The following is a 22,721-nucleotide window of genomic DNA, read 5'->3' as shown; positions in this document are numbered from 1 at the left end:
CAGCACAACTAGCACTGTCTTTTTTCTCAACTGATCGCTTTTTTCCACAACCGGCAGATGTACCTTAACTAGTGGTGGTTCTTCCCGACCACTGGTGGTTCAACCCTTCCAGTATTTGCACCCGGCAGCCCACTTCCAACTCTTCTCGTGCCCTCCCACCCCTTGAGGTTGATATTATGGCTTGTGGTTCGTGGCTGGCCTCTCCCTTCTCCAGTTTGCCACAACGGTACCATGGCGTCTCCACCAACAGATTGCCCTTCTACTGGGTACTACTACTGCGGCACAAACGGTCATCCCACCGAAGACTGCCAACATCGACCATTGCTCCCCACCCCCCGAAGTATAAGCATCTTCCACCAGGCACTCCTTGTGCCACCTCTCCTTTTTGGGCCACAGAGATTGCTCTACATCAGCTATCAGAGTATTATACTCAAGGCAATAAGCCATACTTGACGCGCACCAAGTCCTTTCGAGCCCACTGAGGCTCTAAGACATTACCAGACAATAAGCCCTCCTGAAGACCACCTTGCTACATGGAGGTTTCCCCCACCCACTTCGAGTATAGTGGCTTCCACGGCCCACATCTCCTTCACAGTCCACTCTCCTCAGAGCCCGTGATTGTTCTACACCCTTGGCTCATCCTGAGCCTCTTCCTTTCCCACCCTCTTACACTCAATTTCAAGAGGCCATTTTTGGGAGTTTTCCGGCTTCTTCCAAGCCCCAAATACCTTCTTTGGCACGACCAGCGGCACTTCATTCGTCATCAAATGTTTCGCAATCTGTGAGCCATGAGTGGTTGGATTACCTTTCTCTCTCAGACCAGGATTCAAAGGGGGATTTTCTTACTTCGCCCTCAGAGGGGGCTTCCAATTCTTCTTCGGCTTCAAAGGGGGCTCCTACTTCTACTCCTTCCAATTCAGGGAGGGACCCTATGTGCCATGAAGTTCTTCAAACACCACCATCTTTCACTTTCGAGGAGTGGCTCTCCTTTGAGCACAGGGCGGATCTGAAAAAAAGGGCTGGAAAGACGAACAGATCGTAGAGAAAGAATGGGAAAAGTGATGCATTATCACGTAAACCTCAATTGTCGGCTGTCAATATGGTTTATCACACTGAGTTGGACACCATGAAAGAGCAATATGTTGCTGATTCGAACTTTGCTAATGTTTATAATCAGCTTTACAATGGCCAAAGACATGGACACTTTGTATAAGAGATGAATTTTTGATGATGCATGGATGACTATGTGTCACAAAGCAGTTAAGACCTAGAGTTATCACTGAAAGTCATGCTCCTCCATATGCAAGACATAGAGGTATTGATGCCATGGTCAAGGTAGTGGAGCATTTCTTTTATTAGCTAGCTTTAAGGTATGATGTAAAACAGTTTGTTAAGACATGCATCGTATGCCAGAACGTAAAGCGTTATAGGCAAAAGATGCCGGGTTTGTTGCAACCCTTGCCTATTCCAGATAGGCAATTGTCTTCTTTTTTTAAAGCTTCCTAAGACGCTTACAGGGAATGATGGGATATGGACTATCATTTGCACATTAAACAAACAAGCCCATTTCATTCCGGTGAGGAAGAAAATTAAGGCTAATCATATGGCACGATTATTTTTCAGCACATCTTTAAGTATCATGGTATGCCAGAGTCGATCATTTGTGATCGAGACCCCTGAATGACCAGTTTATTTTGGAACGGCTTGTTTGAGAATATGGGTACCACACTGAAATTCTCATCATCCTTCCATCCACAAACAGATTGTCAGTCTAAGGAAGCGAATCCCAGAGTGTTAGATCTTTTGAGATGCTATGTTTCAAACCACAAGACACAGTGGAAGCAGTATTTGCCCTTAGTTGAGTTTGCTTACAACAACACAATGCATAGTTCTACGGGCAAAGCTCCATTTGAGATAGTAGAGGGTGGTAAGAAAGTACCCCTATTTTGCACACAAAAGATAAGATCTTTGAGTTTGATCGCTATGTGGAAAGTATGGATGCAACTTATCAGAAGGTTAAGTATGCACTTCAGAGATCGCAAGAGAGACAAAAGAGGGCAATTAATCGCCATAGACGTGCTTTGCACTTTGTAGAGGGTGATTATGTATTGCTGCGATTTGAAAAGGCACGGCTGAAAAATATGAAGGGCAAAGAGCAATTGTATCCAAAGCTGTCTATGAGATACTATGGGCCCTTCCAAGTGTTGGAGAAGATCAGCGATGTGGCATATCGGCTGAAATTACCTCCACATTGGCGGGTACACAATGCCTTTCATATCAGTTTGTTAACGCCTCTTCATGGTGATGTACTACTAAAATTTAGCATGAGGTTGAGGAGCTAGATGAGATTTTGGTACCTGAGCAAATTTTAGCACACAAGGAAAGAAAGGTCAAAGGTAAAGTTTATAGGAGATACTTGGTGAAATTTCAAAATCATTCACCAATGGATGCCAAATAGATGGAAGAGGATGACTTGACAGACCATTCAAGGTATTGTAGCTGAACAATATATTTGCCAAGAGATCACTATTCAATGTACTAGTCACTATGTTTGGTATGCAAATCGGTATGGTTTTCACTGCAGCTCTGAAACTGTATATTTGCATCCGTTATGCTCAGGGTGTAATCAGTGATGCTTGGTATGGCATCGGTTATGCTTGGTGTAGCATCAGTTAATGATCATTAGGGGCTGATTATTGAATGTTGGTTTTCAGCATATGATCATTAATATTCAATGGTATTCAGCTCAGTTTTTAATCAACTTGAGAACTGTTTATGGTCACTTTTTGGATCAGTTTTTGCATTGATTGTTGGTCTGTTTTGCAATGAATTTGTGATCACTTTGGGGTCACATTTGCAACAGTTTGTGATCAGTTCTCAGATCAGCAAGTGATTAGTTTATGCTCAGATTATGCTTAGTTTTCAATGGTTTACATCTAGTTCCATGGACAACAACATATGTTATGATGCCATTGATGTTTCAGCCATGGTTTATGGTTGGTTTTTGCTATACTTTGGTTTGGTTTTGCCAGATGAGTTGAGCTCATAAGAAATCGACATGTCACATGATAATCTGGCAATGTTTTTGAGATTCTTTGTGAGTCTTATGTTATGTTATGTTGGCTGGTAATTTTCAGCATATGGAATGGTTGAACAGCAGTGCGCAAAGTTGTGTTGATTATGATGCCCTATGGAAAATTCCAATGTAGTACTTTGCTTTTGATGCATTTGGAAGTGCAATTGAGGACATCATCAGGTGGCATCACAGTTGCGACACACTCACGCCACGATTGCTTGCTACAAGCGAAGATTACCATGCTGACTCAATCGGAGATAGTTGGCAGAGTTTTGGTGGATTCCATAGACTGAAAGGGAGATACTATATTTTCATTTCTCATTTCAGATTATCATGTAGATCTAGACATAATTTTGTTTTTCTTCTCTGATGAGAGATGATGATACCAATTGTATTGGTTATGGTCTCATAGGCCATCTTGGCCTTCTAGAGACGTTAATAGATCTCTCTCTCTCTCTCTCTCTCTCTCTCTCTCTCTCTCTCTCTCTGTGTGTGTCTGTGTGCGCGCGCGCATGTGTGTGTGAAGAGAGCCATGTCATCCAACCAGCTGGAACAGCTGCTTTTTGTCTGTTTCAGCCTGCTTGCAGATGACCAACTATTCCTCTTCCCATCAGCATGAAGTGGTGGCTTCCTGATCATGTTCAGGATCCATTCAATGATGATAAACTCCCGCATGTGTCAACCTCCTTCTCAAGGTACAGGCATACAGCACTCTGCTGCTTGAGCATCCACTGTATCACATACCTCTCATAGAACTCTATCTGTTCATTGAGTTCATTTCATTCCAAACTCAAAGTTCATTTGTTAGTCATATAGTTCTCTGTACGTTGTGCATCTTCTCTACAAACCCCCATGTACAATCACACAAGCGTCTATTGACCTTGCATGAGTCAAAGCCAGTGGGTAATAAGCACCAAATTGGACAGATTGCAACACATATTGCAGCTCAACCTGCAGGAGTCACCAGTCCAGGTGGCTTGCAGCAGCTGAAGGCATTCACATATACAAAAAAAAATAAGGCACTTCAGATGGGCAATCTCGGGGTAATCCAATCAATAGTTTGCAGTTTGGAAGAATATTTAATTTTGAGTGAAAAGAAAGCATAAACAGGTGTGCAATTTTTGAAGAGCCCTTACGGGTTCCTTCAATAGCATGACCAAGCTTGCAACTGTTGTGGCTGCACATAATGGCTTGAGTTCAAGTATCCTCGTCAGCACTAATTTCAGGCACCAAGAAAGTAAGTGTATTGGAAAATCTGAGAAATAAAGAATTATAGTTCCTCTGCTGCCTGATTCTCGATCTTTGATACTGGTGAAAAAATCATTTTACAAACTCCTTCAAAACCTTGAGCAAATGCGAATTAGACAGGGCATGCACATGCAGAAAAATATCCTGAAACCAAATTGGCATATGCATTCACAAAATGAACATATAGACATGCATGCGTAAAAGTCCCAAGTCACGTGGATGAAGAACCATACCACCAAAGTAAGGCAGCCTTTGTTTTCTTGTTCTGGGGAAGTGTGATGTTTCCTGACATTGAGGAAAATGAATCTATCCGTGAAACCCTTGTTGGAAAACTCTCCACTGCACTCCTGGTCCTTGATAGGTTTGGTGAAGACTTATCAGATCCTTTGTCCTCCTCTCTCATGGCAACCAAAACCATCCGCAGCATTGTAAAGAAAGGCTGATCACTGTCAAGAAGCTGCTGCAATGCATGCATTCCACCAGCTCCGGTCCCTGCTCCACCACCATAACCAAAGATGCTACCTCCAGCTGCTGCACCTGAATCATCTAGCAAAAGAGCTTGCAGCATGGAAATTGATTTTCTTATCAAAGGAAGTTCTATCCATTCTCCATTTTCATCCTTCTCTATTACTGACATCCATGCATCCCATCCACTCCCTCCCCCACCAAACACCATGCCTCTTGCAGGAAGTCCCACTCCATACCACATGCGGCTCCTGCGCTTCCAACCATCGACAAGATCAACACCACAGCTTCCATATGACACAAATGCACAGCGTACAGACTCATATGGTTCAGCAGCAGCTGCGGCTGTCAAGCGCTCCATTGCAGCTGCTGATATCTGCCCATTGGAATCTGCCATAGATGCAAGAACCTGTTTCAGATATCATGATATCAGTATTTGCTTAATTGAGAACAAGTTACCAATTCAAAGAGCGAAATTGAGGCTTAAATCAACACAAAACGAACAGGTGAAAGCATGCAACCCACATTGAAAATGCAACAAGAAAGCAGCAGGAAAAGTCTAAGAATGACAACAAATAATTCTAAATGCATAACATTAATAATGGAATGCATTGTGATGAAATCATGCATCCATATTGTAGAATTATAGATGACAAAACCGTAAAGTTTGCACCAGAAAAACATCTACATCCCTGCCTGTATTAGATGGGGATTATTAAACATATCATTCAAATTTTAAATTGTGATGTTAAAAATAAGACCCCTATCAACAGGAATGTAGGTCTTCTTCACATCTACTCTGAACATATGTTTTCAACATTCACTCTGCAAATATGTTTTCTTAATCTCAAACCAGCAAGCTAAAAACTAAGTACTTACCCTCAAATTTTAAGAGTCCGAGATGCAGTGCATTTTAAAAGAAATGCATCACGTTCACACAACATAATTACCAAAAGAAATTGTTACATTGTATGAAAGGTCTTTTTGAGTGGTGGTTGAGTTCCAGTCTTTCAAAAAGTGGAAACGAATAACTATTTGCAACATACGTCAAGTGAGAGGCCACCAGAGTCTTGAGTCGATGAAAACCTCCGCGATCCTAAACCCTCTCCTCCATCCGAGTACGTTCTTCCTAAGCCCATAAGACTGGGACTTGGCATAAATGAACGAGGAGAGGCTGGTCCACTGCTGAGTGGAGCAGAAGATAATGATGGATTGAATATTTGACACTGCAGTCTTAAGTGATCTTCCACAAGCATCAGGAGTACAATTGCATTTTCTGCTAGTGAAACAGAAAGGAATGCAGCAGCATCAGCTTCAGCCTTAGCCTCCTTAGGAGACAACCCTCCAGCAGCAACACCTGCTGCTGCAGCAGCAACAACCTGTGTCTGTAACAGATGACAATGACTCAGTTCAAGAAATCTAAAACAGGTGCAAGTAGACTTTCTTAGACTGAGTTTGACAATCATGCAAAAACAATTAACCTGCAACTGGAGTTCTCTGGCTGCGAAATCCAGAAGCCCCCCTAGAAGCTTGCGTTTTATGACAGGTAATGATTCTTCACGCCTTCATACAGAAAGAACCACATGTGCAAGTCATGGTATTATTTATTATCATCATAGGAACCATGTATAATCACTGAAAATCAACAAATATATAAGACCATTGCACAAATGTTATATACTGTATATGGTCTCCTACAAACAAATAGTTTGGCTACTCCAAAAGAACTAAAACAATTGCAAAGACGTAATGAAGCACATGGCTTTGCCCCTTACATAAAGACAGACAGTAAACTTGTTCTTGTCATACGCAACTTATTGACTTGTGAAGTACCTGAATCAAAGGAAGTACAGTAGAAACAATCACCTGCAAGGAATGAATCCATTTTGCAGTATCCAGCTGTAGGTATTATTGTCAACAATCCAACAAACAAGGCTTTATCTAGCAGCAACAAAATGAAATGCATCCCCATGGCAATACCACGAAGAGGGCAATGTCAAAGGAACAGTAGACTAGACAAACAGCAACATATGGAAAATAGTCTATTACCTGCACATGAACGAAGTGCTTCCAGGGGCTAGTTTTAGGCTACAGCTTAAAGTAACTAGATTAAGCCATGCAAATAGAGTTAAAAGTGATCGACAGCACAAGACAAGCATTTTAAGGAGAAGCCTGAAGTATTGCTAGAGATAGCACTGACTGGGAGAAGAAACGTGCCCTGCCCCAAGGTTATTGGTATCCTCTAAATCCATGGTTCATATTGCCTTGTGTTATAACAGTAGCTTAGCCATATATCTCCCCTCTTGCAAATCTCTCAAGTGTTACTTCTTTGTGACACTGGAAATCAGAGCAAAGCAGAACTCACGGTGAAAAATGGAACAGTAACAGGTATGACATTCTCTAAGTTTCTGAGTTCATTCATTGTTATTGTTTGTTGTGCATTCTCTTGTTCACGTCACACCCCATTTTTCCATCACAAACACTTCTTCTCCTCCAACTAGACCAAATTTTGGGCGGATGACAAACGAAGAGTATATTGAATCCTTACAAAAAGGGCATCCTGAGCTGTATCCTCCGCATATTCCTCCATCTTCTCTCTATTTTCCTGAAGGCACATTGTCAAGAAGTGCATCAGTTGGGGCATCCAGCTGGTGAGGTTGGCCACCTCTCAGCTGGAGGAGGGCAGACCACTTTCAGGATGATTGGCAATCCATCATCTTCATCACATTCAAGTCCAAGGGCATGCTACCATGATCCATTTGATTTATGAGCCAAAACACCTCTATGTTGCTTGTTCTATTGTACGTGAACCAGATGTCATAGACCTAGAGCGATACCAGTATGTGAATTCAAACGAAGGAGGCTCTAGACACCAAAAAATGCACAGGAGTACACTAATATTCTGTTTCATGTGAGCATGTTCTTGGTGCTACTCATTCACAAATCCCTCCAATTACCTTCTCATCAAATTTGCAATTACCGCCTCTTTCTCACACCTTTAGCAACTTAGGATTAGCTTTCACTTTAACATCTTCAATTTTACCTGCTATCCCCTCTCTCTCAAGTACATTTGATTTAGGATCTACAACCTTAAGTCCAAGTTCATTTTCCTTCCCTCAAGTTAGCTTAGCTACCTCCTCTCTAGGTGTGAGGTCCTTCTTAGGCCTTCCCACACACCCTCATTCAATGTCAATCAGCATCCTAGTGTTCTATTGCCAGGAATACTACCCGTTCACCATGGATCTCCAATCCACCTACAAGTGAGCACACATCTATCCTAATGTGGCTAGGTTGGGTATCCCCCTCAAGCCCCGTGGATCTATACGGCGACGAGGATATCCATCCCATGTTTATGATAAGCCTATCCACACTCCTTGGGTCACTCAAATGCAGGGATATCTGCACCTACTCCCCTGCTTGGGCTACTACGACAATGACCGTGTCTATGCCTAGTCATCCCATTACCACACTTGGATCCATTGTGCAAACAAAAACTCCTTGGCAACCTTGGCAATAGCACATCAGCATGGGTAGTGAACAAAACGTATAGCAGTGACTGTATGCAAACTTGATCAAGGTTTCATGAGGTTTAACAAAGCAACAAGCTCTGAGTGTCAAGAAAACCCTCATTTCTCACCTCCAACTGTTGAGTAGATTGGGGCAGCCAAGAGTGGAAGCAAGACCAAGCTTCAAACACAGGGATTTACATCAAGTTCTCCTTGAAGCTTCCATGGGGGACAGCATGTATAGCTGAAGTCATCAAACTCGGAGCATCAAGTTTAATGAGGTAATTGAATCCCACATCTATTGGGGATCAAGCGTACATGAATAGTGATACAAAGTATGCCCCTAATCGCAATGATGTATAGAGAGTAGAGGATTATGAGGAGACTAAGTGTTGGAAAATGGCAGCCAGCTATGGAGAGAGAGAGAGGAGACAATGACAGCAAGAGAGTGAGCTGAAGTAAAAAGAGAAGAGTGTACTTTCTAGAATTGAAAGATTGAGTGAAAGTACAACTCATGTTTAAACCAGCCTTCCACCAACTAACTAGAGTTAGGTTTATTTTACTCTAGAGCCTAGTGTCACTACTTTAAGTTTCTAAGACACTGGGTATACACACCTTACATTGACACACTAATAAGTGTCCACCCCACACAAATTACATTGGGCGCTGCCCATAAAATCAGCAAATTCTAACACCCCCCTGCAGTGCCAATGTGATGAAGTACAAGGATGATCAATCACCAAAGGATAACAAGTTTAAGGACTTTCGAAAAGCCTCAAACTTCTCGCATGGTAATGCCTTGGTAAAAATGTCTGCAACATTTTTCAGTGTGGGTACATACATCAACTGATCTCTCTTGCATAACATCTCTCTCTGACATAATGGTAATGCACCTCTATGTGTTTCGTGCAAGCATGAAACACAGGATTTCGTGCTACCGCAATAGCACTCTGACTATCTAAAAGAATGGGTGTAGGACCCTCCAATGGTAAATGTAGATCAGCCAACAATCTGCACAACCATACACATTTCACTATTGCCATGAAGGCTACCCTGTACTCAGCCTCACAAGACGAGATAGCCACTGTAGGCTGTTTCTTGCTTAGCCATGAAATGCATGAACGGCCTAGAAAGAAATAGTGTCCACTAGTAGATCGACTAATATCTACATCACCAGTCCAATCTGAATCACTGTAAGCCTGTAAGTGCAAGTCTCCCCCCCAGGAAATAATGATGCCTGTGACTGAGTACCTTGCAAATATCTGAAGATCCGCTTAACAGCTTGCCAATGTATGATCCATGGGCTATGCATATACCTGCTCACCTGAGATACTGCATACTCAATGTCAAGGCGTGTGTTGCAAAGATAAATAAGACAGCCAACAACCTGGCTGTAAATTGCAACATCAGACATCTCTTCACCATCATGTATAGACAGCTTTAAGCCTGGCTCCATAGGAATGCACATAGGTTTCGAATCTTGCATACTAAACCTATGTAACAGCTTATCCACATATTGTGACTGTGGCATGATGATACCATGCTGATTTTGGGTGAATTGAATCCCCAAATAATAGTGTAGGCAGCCCATATCTGACATAGCAAATGCATGTTTTAATTCAGCCTTAAAATCTGCAATTTTTTCTTCTGTAGGTCCAATGAGCAACATGTCATCTACATAAAGAATAATAATCAGCAAGTCCCCTCCCTCATTCTTAATGTATATAGTGGGAGCAAGACTATTTTTGAACCCATTGCTAGCCAAATAAGTATCAATTTTGAAGTACCATGCACGAGAAGCCTCTTTGAGACCATAAAGAGCTTTATGCAACTTGCATACCATGTGCTCTTTCCCCTTAACCATAAACCCTGGAGGTTGTGACACATAAAAATCCTCATGCAAATCCCCATTTAAGAATGTTGTCTTAATATCTAACTAATGTACTTTCCAGCCATAGCAATCACACATCTCACCATATTGTACCATCAGTCTTGCGTTTGAGTTTAAGAACCCATTTTGTGCTAATGGCCTTCTTGCCAGGTGGTAAATCCACAAGATCCCATGTAGAGTTAGTGGCAATAGAGTCTAACTCATCCTACATTGCTCATCACAATCATCTACTTCCGTAAAATCAATAAATGTGCCCCCCCTACATCATTTGCTACATTTCTAGCAGCCCTTCTAGTACGTTGAGGTATAGGAGCATCCATTTTACTCTCTTGGAGAGTCTGTAACAGCCATCTAGGGACTGTTTTGGCTGCATTTACAGCAGCCCTTTCATGTTGTACTGCTTCTTCCACTGCATGTGGCAAACCATCATCAATACCCTGCTGTTCGGGAGCATATGGTACAGCAACAGCTTGCCGTATTAAGTCTGTCCTGCCATTTACAGCAAGCACTGACTCCAAAGTAAGTGGCAAAAGACCCTCAAAGACATCACCAATGTCATGGGTGGCTGGCATTTGAAACTGATCATGTGAAAATGCAGCATTTTCAGCAAATAGGACATCCCTACTGACAAAGACTTTCTTCGTGCATAGGTCATACAAGCGATAGCCCTTGCTCTCCGAATTATAGCCAATAAATATGCATTTTACAGCCTTGTCATCAAGCTTCCCACAAAGCTCTTTCGGAACATGTGCATAGGCTATGCAACCAAACACCCGAAAGTAGTCTACTTTGGGTTTCTTGCCATGCCAAGCTTCGAACGGTATGATCGTCTTCAGTGCCTTAGTGGGTGCACGATTCAACACATGATTTGCACACTAAAGGCCTTCTAGCCAAAATTTATGAGGTAACCCCTTGCTTTTTAGCACACAACACACCTGTCATCAAACTCCCAAAGCTCATGTGTCCATAGCAGGCATGCCATAGCTCCGCATTTTGCATACCGAGCGAAATAGTAGTAACTACTAAAGCATCATGAGACTATCTGTCATATGTATCCAACAAAAATAGACCCTTATGCAGGGTGCCAAACAACCTAAGTGCATAATCCATCTCTCTATCTCTAACAATGCATTAGTCATCCTCAAAGATGACCTGAAAGCCATGCTTATTAAAAGCAGAGATAGACAAAAAGTTCTTTGTAATGCTAGGTACAAACAAGACATCTAGAAGCATGAAATCACAACCATCTAAAGCAATAATAGTGGCTGTCCCAATGCCACATACATCATAACTGCTGTTGTTCGCACATGTAACACACTTTCCAACAAGAGCTAAATACAAAGAGGTAAACAAACACTTCCTAAAAGTGATGGTGCTTTGACACCCCACTGTCAAAATACCATGTTTGTTGCATTTTAATACTAGGGATGGTCTTTAAAGAACCAGATTCTAGGCATAGGATCTTTTTAGGGGATTAAGGCATGGGGCTAAGGCCACTTTCGAGATTCCCTCTATAAAAAGGGGTTTATGGCACTTAATAATATCTTTTGGATACTTGACTTCTTTTATAGGGCTTGGCTAGCTCCAAAATAGTGGAGCGTAAGAGAAAGGGTGAAATAATTCTCCATGGCTCGAGATTAGCATCTATCTCAGTTTTCATTCTAGCATGGCACTTGTCAAGCCATGCAACCATGCATACTCGGTCAAATTCATCACTACCACACACATTGAGCCTCATTATGTTTCTAATTATGACTTGACATGTCAGACCTTTAAAAAATGGTCTTACTTCTTGACCAAGCACACGTCACATGAAATACTTGATTAGATAACTTACCTAGCAGTACTTACCGCCCAAACCTCATACATACAAAATCTTAAGTCTCATGCAACAATGCATAATCAAATGCATTCACATAATGATCGACATGTCTAAAAAACATTACAAAAGAACCACTAGCCACACTAAGCAATAATACCAAGGGTATAACCAATACACAATGATTGCATGACAGGTTACACTTAGAAAGTTGCCACCCAGGAAACTAAATGTCTAGTTACAACCCTTTCAAGAGAAGTGGAAACCAATATTTCTTACAATTGAAAATGTTTTTTTCCGCAATGTTTATACAACGTGAACCTCAAAATTGCACATTTCCTAGAACTCACTTGAACTGAATTTGGGGATTTTCAATCACATCATTAGGCCGCTCTTCGAACAGCAATTGTTCTCAATCAAAGCCCATGTGAGTAGGTTTGTACTACCATTGAATAACCGTTTAGTTGGTCCTCATCCATCCATTTTGCATCCGTAGCTGGATAAATCATCAACTTTCACAGACACTTTCTCACAATCTTTTCTTTTAGCAAGCTTTCTTATGGGAGTCTTAACTTTTTGGCTGAAATATATTTTCCATTTCATCCAGCTTTGGGCAGTGCCAATCTAAAGGCCAGGCCATTGATCTTTCCTTTCTCCTAAACGATCCATAATACCGGCTCGACAAGTTATACCCTGTGATTGTCACAACTCTATAGAAACAAAATTTGTATCCTTTTTCATTAATTTGTCTATATAATGATTTATTAAATTTGTTTCCTTTGCACTAATTAGATATAAAGAAAAGTGCATTGGAGCTGGCCACTGATGAGTGGTCACAGGTTATGGTGGACCCACGCGGTGGGTTAGAGAAAAGATAGTTCACACTTCCACCTATATGGCCCGATTGGGCGCCTGTGACCAGAACTCACGCATATCAGGATTAGACTCGCACACAGAGAGGATTGATGCCTTGAAGTGTGGGCTAGATCCGCCAGAACAGACAATTACAATCAACAAGATGGCATGATCATGAAATGCTTGTACAATGTACATGTGTGGGCTGAAAGCTTGAAATGCACATTTCTTTGCATAGGAAAGTCACATGAAGATTCTGATACTGTTTTTGCAATGTACACAGAAAAAGCTTTCATATGACACCCATATTGGGAGATCCCTAAATTTTAGGAGGTCCCTAAATTTTAGGAGCCTCAAATTAGCCTAAAAATACTAGTCCTAAAAAATAGGGATGTCATTCTAAAAATAGTAAATTCTGTACTCTAACTGTGCTTACGAAATTTGGTTGTTTCTATTCTTGACAGTATTCAGCCCAAAAAGGAAGGCCATAGAGAAGAGACAAGTGTCAAGACACTTGTCACACAAGTTTCCAAGTGTCCCACCACTTGTCACATCTCATGACATGTGGCTGGACACTTGTCTTGTGCTACTCCACTTTCCCCTTTTGTACTAGCTCTTCCCTCTCCTATAAATAAAAGCTCGTTTTTCTTCATTCAACATCATTTTTCTTTGCTGTAAACTCATGTACACCACCCACAGATAGCCAGAAACTGACCCCATCCATCCCCATCATCATCCCCCACTTCTCCATTATCAAATTCCTCCATATTCCCTCTTCTATCACTGCTGTTTTACAGGACAACAAGCTTGTAAATTCATTACAGCACCTCCTTCTCGAGCTCTTTCTTCCATTTTAGCAACAAGAAGCAAGCCCTATCCATGTATTGCTGATCAACAATGGAGAAAGGCTGATTTTCCCCTCTTTCTTCTCTCATACTATAAAGAAATCAGTTCTTATCATTGCATAATCGATAATGCATGTGTGTTTGTACATCTTTGCATGATCTTGTGAGAGTGAGAATTACTTCTCCTCACTCTCAGGTTGATTGTAACTGAGCTCTTCTCTAAGGGACTTGGATTGAGCAGAAATACATTCCTTCGGGGGGGGGGGAGGGGGGGGGGGGGGGAGGGGGTGGTTTGTTGCCCATCTTCAACCCTCAATCTTGTCTCCGTTACTTTTACATTTTCATGGCTGTAATTTTGTGAGTAATTTTCATTGTCAGCTTTAAGTGTTCATTCTCTTTTATATTAAATCTCGAAAACAAGCGAATATCATAATTGTTAAGCATACTACGTTGTTCGGGGCATTAATAGTGATATTTATCTGCAGCCTTCCTTTATTTTCCCAACACATCTAAATGGCTCCGTGCAGTTGAATCAACAATTGATCCATATGTCTAATCAAGACACTTGCAAAAGTAACAATATAACCTTTGTTTGCATAACAGGCAGCAGCTTTGGTTTTCCATATACAAATCCCAAGGGGCTTTCAGCTGTGGAGATAAGAGAAAAAGCAGAAGGAGAAGGATAGGCAAGCTGAGGCACTCTGCAGAAGAAAGCAAGAAAAAGGGGGAAGGGGGAAGGGGGAAAAAGAAGGGGGGGCAGACATACTCCTGATTATGAAAACCCCAATTGCTACCAAAGTTTTTGAAGAAAACTCTCAAAATAAATTGGTTGCTTGGAATGTCTATCCCCAGAATGCTTTTGAGAAGAGCATGCATCTTGAAATAGGTTTTGGCCATCTATTGGACCCCAACCCTGTTTTTCATAGGAATAAAATGTGCCACTTTACCAAGTCTATCCCCAATAGTCCAATATGACATCACGTCAAATCAGGTTTTCTAAGTATATCTATGAAGAAACCCAATAACTATTACACTCCATGGTGCTTTAGGAATTGGTGAAGGTTTCAACAATACTTGTAATGTATGTCCGTCAATTTCACTTTGCAAGAAACAACATAAATCACATGTACTTCTATCTCTCTCTTTGCATCCAAGGTAAACAGGAAATGACTTTCTAAAGTCCAAGCAGGGAGCATAATCACTTCCATCGTACTATAAATCATTCATCTATCACTTTTTACCTTGAATTCCTCACAATACATAGCTTGTGATGACTTAAAAGAAACCCATTATTTATAGTAAAAGAGGCATCAAATGCCAATATCAAAAAGTTTAATATACTTGGCCAAAACAAGTTAAAACGCACATGTACTTCATAGCAATTAAATCTATATGATACCCGATAGTGATAGTATTCATGGTCTTCTAGACGAGACATCTGCTCATATGGCATGTGGTCAATCTGAAATCTGAACATTGACAAAAAATTGGGTAACTTCATTTGTTTCAATGAATTCTTCTGACTTGTAGCATCTCAGAATCTGATGGTGATGTCTAAAGACAAATGAAGTAGCCCATTACTCCATATGGTCAAGCATGTACAACAAAGAGATATTCCTTCCCGTAGAAAACCAAATTTAGCTCAGCTGACTGTAATCTCTCTCTCAGCAACAAATGTATATCATCTGATTTAGGACAGTGTGAATGCAATCACAATGCATATCAGAAGTCTTCCTAAAGTCAGAAGCATAAACACAGGTCTAGAGCTGGCGTACACATTTCAGCCCATGAAAGGCAGCTCTCTCCATGGATTCATCTAAATGCTACCTTTCACTTGCATAAATCATGTAAAGGTTCACCAATCCCAATGATCAGAGTTCAAGTATGATCCACATCAACACCAATGTCCTCTCCAAGGCACATAGTATTGTCTTGATCATGCAAGGCTTGGGTATCCATGTTTCTGTTGTTGTCATCATTGTATGTACTATAATGTTACAGGTTTCTGACAGACTCACTGCTGTGGTATGGATCATGGTGCTGGTTCCTAGAGATTTGTATGTTACTATCATTGTAAATTTATTGTGCTGATCACCCATGCTCTGATAGAGGGTGTTAGCAGTTATTTTTGCACATCTTATGGTTGGGCACCTCATTTAGTGGGCTTTTAGCTGAACAGCACATTTCACACATGGGCAGCTGATCCGTTTAGAAGTATAGCTAGCGATCTGCTTGCATTTTCAGATCCCTTAAAGACAACAACGTAATATTGTTAAAAATAAATAAAACCTTCTGATTTGTTTTATATTATCAACAAGAGCAAAGAAGGGTCAAAAAAAGTTAACACAATGAAAGGGGGGGGGGCCGCTGAAAGCCAAAATATTTTGCTGGATTAAAAGCTTTCCAGCCTTAAATGCAAGTCATAATTATCAGAACAACGAAGATGCTTAGCTGATCACTTTGTCCATCTAAACTAACAAAAGTAACAAAATATATAACAACACCTCAAAGGAATGAATTTTATTTGATGTTTCCTGTTGATGAGGTTGATAGATTTCAGTTGTGCAAATCAATGCATAAGCATAAATCAGCAGCTTGATAAATTTCAGTTGTGCAAATAATTGCATGAGTATAAATCGGCAAATTGCACAGATCCCAAAAAGTTGTGTACTTAAAACACAATTTGAGATTAGATTTTCGAATGATGAAGACTTACCGCTGTCGTTGCTCTCCAGAAGAAGTTCCACCAATCATTGCTAGCCATTCTGCACAATGAATGGTTGATTCCACGTCCTATATAATAAATAATGAAATGAAATGTCATTCACATGTTCATAACTCTACATAATCTCAAATGTTTCAAACATGCAGAGGAAAGGGGAAAAAATAAGGACCATATTAGTTCCACATCTTCAAATATTCTACACGAAGACTTGGGCATGTGCAGCCTGAACCCAAGAATCAGGATTCTGAAGAGGGGGGTTTATCAACATTCTACAGAGAGGGGATTACTAGCCTCCTAATAACAATAACTTCTCATAATGTGACGATATATATGCTGCCAAAGTCCTTTAACATTTTATACATGCCTGGACTGTTAGAGCGCTAGACTAAACAGTAAGCAAGCAGTTGCAAAGTCAAATACTGTGAGAACAACAATCACAACTAATGCACTTCACATTGATGAGCATATAGGTGACTGTTCCAAACTTATGGCCTTGATGTGGTCAGCGTAAGCTCATCATGGCCCATCAATTAGGAGATGTCTGGTCATATGACAACCACTTTAGAATCAGAAAATATGTTTCAATAATATATAAATAGGAACATCACACTAGTTTTTTTTTTTTTAAATCACATGTAGTATATAGTAAATGGAAGTTAATTAGAGACATCCATATCCATGTGTCTTATATTCTTGTTGTGTATGCCAGCAAAAAGAAAATGCTTTCAACAAGTACTAGCTCGTCCATCTCCAGTATCCACTGCCTTCCCGTTACTCTGACACATCAAGTAGGACAAGGGTAGAGTTGCCTCTTAAGAAGCTCCAACAATGATAAGATGCGCAAAATTTGCACTATGCACAGAATGCTTGTTTTCTTACATATGATTTAGAAGCTAGCACAAGTGACTATGGGTAATGGTTGGCACAAGTGACCATGTGGTGACAAGTTTGATATGAACGAGTTACCCTACAACAGTCTGTCCAGTAGCACAACCAACATGAAGCGCAATGGGCAGCAATGACAAAAGGAGAGAAGTAGGAGCTCCAACAACCCTAGACACACATATGCCAGTGAAACGAGGTTGATTCACACACCTCTCTGTAATCTCATTGAAGGCCAAGAAAGGCTATAGGTGCAAGATATGAAAGATGAAGCCATGGCAACCAGTGTGCGCATCATGAACCCAACTCCCAGATGTATGTCCTATTAATGCTTCTAAGGTATTAGATGAAAGCACATTTTGCACTCAATTTTCTTCCAAGTATGCTCCCCACACCCATCTGCAATTCAATCTATACAAATTGGACACTGATTGTGTCCTTCATCAACAATACATGAGGCGTACAGTCAAAAATCAAATCAAACAGTAATATTCCTAAGTACATCAGGGTTTAAACCTCGGTTTAACAAAAGCCAATCGGGCAATAACTTGCGAAACAAGAAGCTGATTTCAAAATGGTTGCTAAACTAATAAAATACCTTCCATCCATCTTTCTGCCGCATGGAGTGTTCAAGAATTATAATCAAAAAATTGTACACAAGGTCCTCAATTTCACCGGAGCTTGCACCAACCTCTTGAAGCTTCAACGAGGCAGCCTTCAAACATTGCAAGACAAGAGTAAACAGACTCACCTCCCTCCCAAAAAAGATGAAAAAGTGCAAGGAAATTACAAGGGTTAAATTGTTGTGTTATATTAAAGTCTCAAAATTTACCTCATAATTGGATATCAGGATTTCTAAAAGCCACTCAGGCCATTCAGGCATTGCAGTTAAGATTGTGCGGTTCTCTGAGCGAGTGCAAGCCAGAAACAAGACATCCTACAATATGTATCATGTTGATGTAAACCTTCAAAATCCAATTCTTAGAAGCAGCGTAAATCATCAAACCCATCTCAATACCACCTCTGAAGATGCTTTACAAGCCACACTAAAATCATCATAAAGCAAAAAATAAAGAACAAGGATCTAACAACTCTTAAGATGCAACATGGAAGTAAAACCTGCTCATATTTGCCTATTCCCAAACACATCAAACACTCCAATAGATAACTTTTACAACAGAAGTCATTAACACCATTACTTGGAAAACTAAAAAACTTCATTCACCAATATAATGTACCCACTTACAATACTAAGAGTAGATTCTAGAGATTTGATAAGTTGAGAGCAACCATTCAGTGAAAGATGATATTCCCTACTTTAAAAGCAGGCACGTCCTAGAAGCCAGATGTAGGGTCACACATTGTGGTTCCATTCTCAAATAGATAATGTGGAAACTGGTTGTGACGTTTTTAAGGAAACAACTACCTTCTATAGTCGGATTTTGCACCATAAGTAGTCTAAGAACATGAACAAGCCAGAGAATAAATAACATGTAAAAAAATTGCTTTCACGCACAAGGCCAACAAGATTTGAAAAGCTTTAGTGTCATACTCAAAAAGGTGGGATATGCCATTTCCTGCAGTTTACTGCTGAGACAGATCCTGAGAAAGCATGTTTGCTACTTCATGTGATCTAAAGTAAAACTAGTGTGTGTTGTATGAGCAGTCAAGATCTTAAAGATTAAACATAGAGACTGTAATCTAGTTGAATCAGAATGGACTCAGAGCCATTGAGAGCACAGACAACTAAAAACAAAGACGGTTTCCAAAAAATTATAGCCCAACTCTTGCATCGTACACCTACGAGAGCGCCATTTCGTTACAACATCAACCCTTTGACAAAGCAATCATCTCAGACAGTTTAATCATGTAGAACTGTATATCAAACAGGATGACAACAATGCAGTGCCTTTCAGCAACAGATTAACCACCTAGATCAAAACACATAAAGCCCTCAGCAAATAATTTCTTACAGAATTAACCAGTTTTGTTTTTTTGCATCACTCACTTGCAGTGCTCTAATCTGTAAGCATTTAGACCCATAAGGAAGGGCACGGAAAAGCACCAACAACAGCTGTGTATGCTCAAAACTATGGAAAGAATCATATAAATTTAACCGATCATCTGAGGAGAGCGTAGCTGCCTGAAAAACAAACAAATGAAAAGCATCAACAATGGAAAAATATGTAAAATGGCACATGTTACAAAATTTTCAAGTGAGTGCAAAGTCTACCTCACCTCTGACCGGATTACAGCCGCCAATAATGCTTCATATACACTGTCAGTTAAAAGCCTCTTTGGTGCCGTTTGGAAAGCCTTCTGCAGTGCATATAGTAACCATCCACTGGAATCAATGGAAGCTTGAAACTGCTCGCCGGAGATCACAGTTGATGATGTTGGTGTTGATGCTGATGTTTGTATTGGTGCTGATATTGGATTTGGTGGAGCATTCAATGTTGAGGAAGAGGAAAGAGATGAACTTGGTAGTCTCAGATGGCCTCCTGCAACAAGGGCCCCAAGCAAACTAATGATGCCAACCATAACGCCATCAGCACTGTCAATATTTCGAAAGTTGTTTTTTGCTTTGTCAGCAGTTATTGACAAGCCTATTCCACCTAAATTTCTCCCAGTCAGCTGCCGTGTGATTCGAGCACCCAGTTCCAAAGATTCCGATCTTGCAATGTTTTCCGGTGTCTTTGGCAGACTTGGAATTTTCACTAGGGATATTCCATCTGCATCCAACTGAACATGGACATCTTGTTCGATGTCACTCACTTCAGATGCCTCATTTTTATCATCTTCTTTCTGTTGTGATTCAAGCTCACCCTGTTCCCTCTCCAGCCAGTGCATGTAAGGAGGATTTTCACCAGCTTCACATTCCCGTTGCAATAAGGCCAAAAGCATCTCAATCCCACCACAATAGAGAAAATTTTCAGCGAAAATAGCTGCTCTAGAAGCATTAGGTTGAACCACCAACCTGTACAGAAGATGTAGAACCCGAGCAACCTGACAAAGCAAGCAACAAACAGAGAAATCTTAGACAAGTTTTGGGAGCATAACTGCATCTTCCCAAAAAATTACTAATATAGTGGGACATTACATTTTACAAATAAGACAGGCTGCAAAGCAACAGAAGCACTGTATCAAGCTGCAAAGCAACAAAGGTACTGTATTAAGGAAAGCTATGGCTGAAGGTCATTTTGCAGCCACGTAATTTAGCAGCTGTTGCATACCATTACCTTACGTACCAACAATTGAAGGCCGAAATCAGACCTACCTTTACCCTACCACAAATTCACATCAAACAACTTAAGAATCGAATATCAACTAGCCTTTCTCTAGATGATGTGGTTGAGCATCTGCTCTGAGGAACACGGAGACATATACAAACTTAAGGAGATGTCTTGTGTGTGCACATGTGCACGCACATATGTTCAGGAGTGTGCACGTGCTTGTGTGTAAGACCACTAGCAAAGGTCAGATCAGCAGCAGTAGTGAGGACACTAAGGATTGAGATTGGACCAGTATGTAAGCCAGATTATCTAACATTGTGAAAATATGTGTGCATGCAGACTGCATTCCTTGAACTTTAGCCTACAGTCTTAGAGTTCCAGCCTTTCATAAGAATGCAAGAAAGAATGAACAAATATGTATTGGCATCTATAAAGGGCCAAGCTAGCCTATGAGACCAAATGAAGTGCTTCCAACTGTTTCATGGAATATCTTGTTATGGGAAGGTGTAGGAAAGAGAGAGAGCAACAATGACTACAAGCTTGCAATCTACTACAAGTAACAAACAAAAAATGCTATAACCTTCTCCACTACACCCAGCATCATTTCTGGAGTATGCCTAAGGGCATACAATGGAAGTCCTCTTGTGGTATCCAGCAGACAAATACATAAATAGTGTTAGAGGTTCCCTTGAATCAGGATATGGTAAGTTGACTATGCTCAAGTACTTAGGCAGCTGAATGAAACAATTATCTGTAAATTTGGCATACGGATCTTGCATTTTTGTGTGGCAGTTTCAAGCTACTGGCATCCTCCTCAAGGAGTCTCAGCTGCTTGTCTGTGTGGTATGAAGAAGTTGGAGATGATCCATTCACAATCCATAATTGGAGACACTAGGGCCACTTTTGACAAGAAAAAAGCCTCCTACTGTTAATCCGTGTAATTGAAAACTTAAGTCCTACCTACCTCCCACAGACTGGTTTTGGGCTGGAGCTAATGATTGCATGCCTTTCTTTCAGGTCCCCTCATATTTTAAAATTCAAAAAACTCTCCTCATTTTTATGAAGCTACCAAAAATTAGGACTCAAATAATCTCAATATTAGTGGCCAATTTATTTGGCTCTCATACAGCCCCTTTTTTTTTTTTACAGATTCAATTCAATTAAACCCAAGCTCACCAAAGGATCAGGCCATTCTTCATCCCACATACCCTACATCAGCCCTGGCAACTGCTCCATCCCCTGGCATTACTGTTCCAGACCTTGGTGTTCCCAATTCAGCCACTACTATTGCTGCTGCACACAGGTGCTTCCAGCCCAACATGCTGTTTTTCTGCCCAGATTACTGTGCCAGCTTATCACACCAATGCCCCCAGGACAATAAACAAGTCTGACACATCTCTGCCCAATGCTGCTCTGTGTACCACGGAGTCCTCTGCTGCTGTTGTTGCAGTCCTGCACACAAATGCAAGGATAACAGACTGCCATCAGAACTGATCATACCAGCTGTGTTTGCAATCTCCAACTGTGCCACTGGTGTCCTACAGCCTCTGTACCATCAACACAGTTGTGCTGCTTCTTGAGCTTGCCCAACATAGAGTGTTTGTGGGCCACCTGCTACCATTTGGATCTGTTCAAGTACAACACTTTCCTCCCTGCTTTTTGGGGAATCTCTGACTCATCTTTCTGCCCTGCACAGTCCAGACTACCCCTCTTGAGTATCCTTGTGTTAGAGCTGGACATTCCCTGGACAGGCAGGAGCAGTAGGAGCAGCTGGTTCAGCAGGTTCAGCAGGCGACACGCGCAGGAGTGCCATGTGGCAACTGACGTGGCACAGTCAGTCAGTTTGCAGCAGTCCGGACAGTGCAGTCGGACAGCTGCCATCCAGTCCGACCTGCATTATTTTTCGTGTTTTTCCTGGCCTATTTATAGGCCCTAATTTCAGCATTCTTTCTTAGTTGATTTTCACAGATTTCAGGCTACAGACCGTGGAGATTGCTCTCGGGGACCACGGAGGCTGAGATCTTCGAGGTGGAGACATACGCTGATATTTGCTCTGCACCCGTGTATATTTCTGCATCCTTATACAGCATTCTTCACTGCAGATTTTCGGCGCTCTCTTCTATCTCTGTTCACTCTTTGTCTTGGTCATTCGCTTCCGCATCGCTTCACCCTGACA

The 22,721-nt window shown here is 41.1% G+C and overlaps 1 protein-coding gene across 1 annotated transcript in view; it reads right to left on the bottom strand.

Moving 5' to 3' along the window:
• Nucleotides 1–22,721, bottom strand: part of LOC148027179 (WD-40 repeat family protein / beige-like protein) — a 116,419-nt gene that overhangs the window by 67,733 nt on the left and 25,965 nt on the right. The window contains exons 3-10 of the mRNA XM_087691728.1: nt 19,551–20,318; nt 19,321–19,455; nt 18,145–18,249; nt 17,911–18,027; nt 16,422–16,498; nt 6,271–6,352; nt 5,836–6,174; nt 4,558–5,198 (exon numbers count right to left, since the gene is read on the bottom strand). Coding sequence (XP_087547854.1) covers nt 4,558–5,198; nt 5,836–6,174; nt 6,271–6,352; nt 16,422–16,498; nt 17,911–18,027; nt 18,145–18,249; nt 19,321–19,455; nt 19,551–20,318 — 2,264 coding nt within the window. The remainder of the gene's footprint in view (nt 1–4,557; nt 5,199–5,835; nt 6,175–6,270; nt 6,353–16,421; nt 16,499–17,910; nt 18,028–18,144; nt 18,250–19,320; nt 19,456–19,550; nt 20,319–22,721) is intronic.

This window comes from Lygodium microphyllum, chromosome 13 (genome assembly GCF_053477565.2).
Source record: "Lygodium microphyllum isolate KBCC chromosome 13, Lygodium_microphyllum_v1.1.10, whole genome shotgun sequence".
NCBI classification, from domain to species: domain Eukaryota; kingdom Viridiplantae; phylum Streptophyta; class Polypodiopsida; order Schizaeales; family Lygodiaceae; genus Lygodium; species Lygodium microphyllum.
The sequence above is the reverse complement of the archived record's forward strand: the minus strand, read 5'-3'. Positions and strand labels throughout refer to the sequence as shown.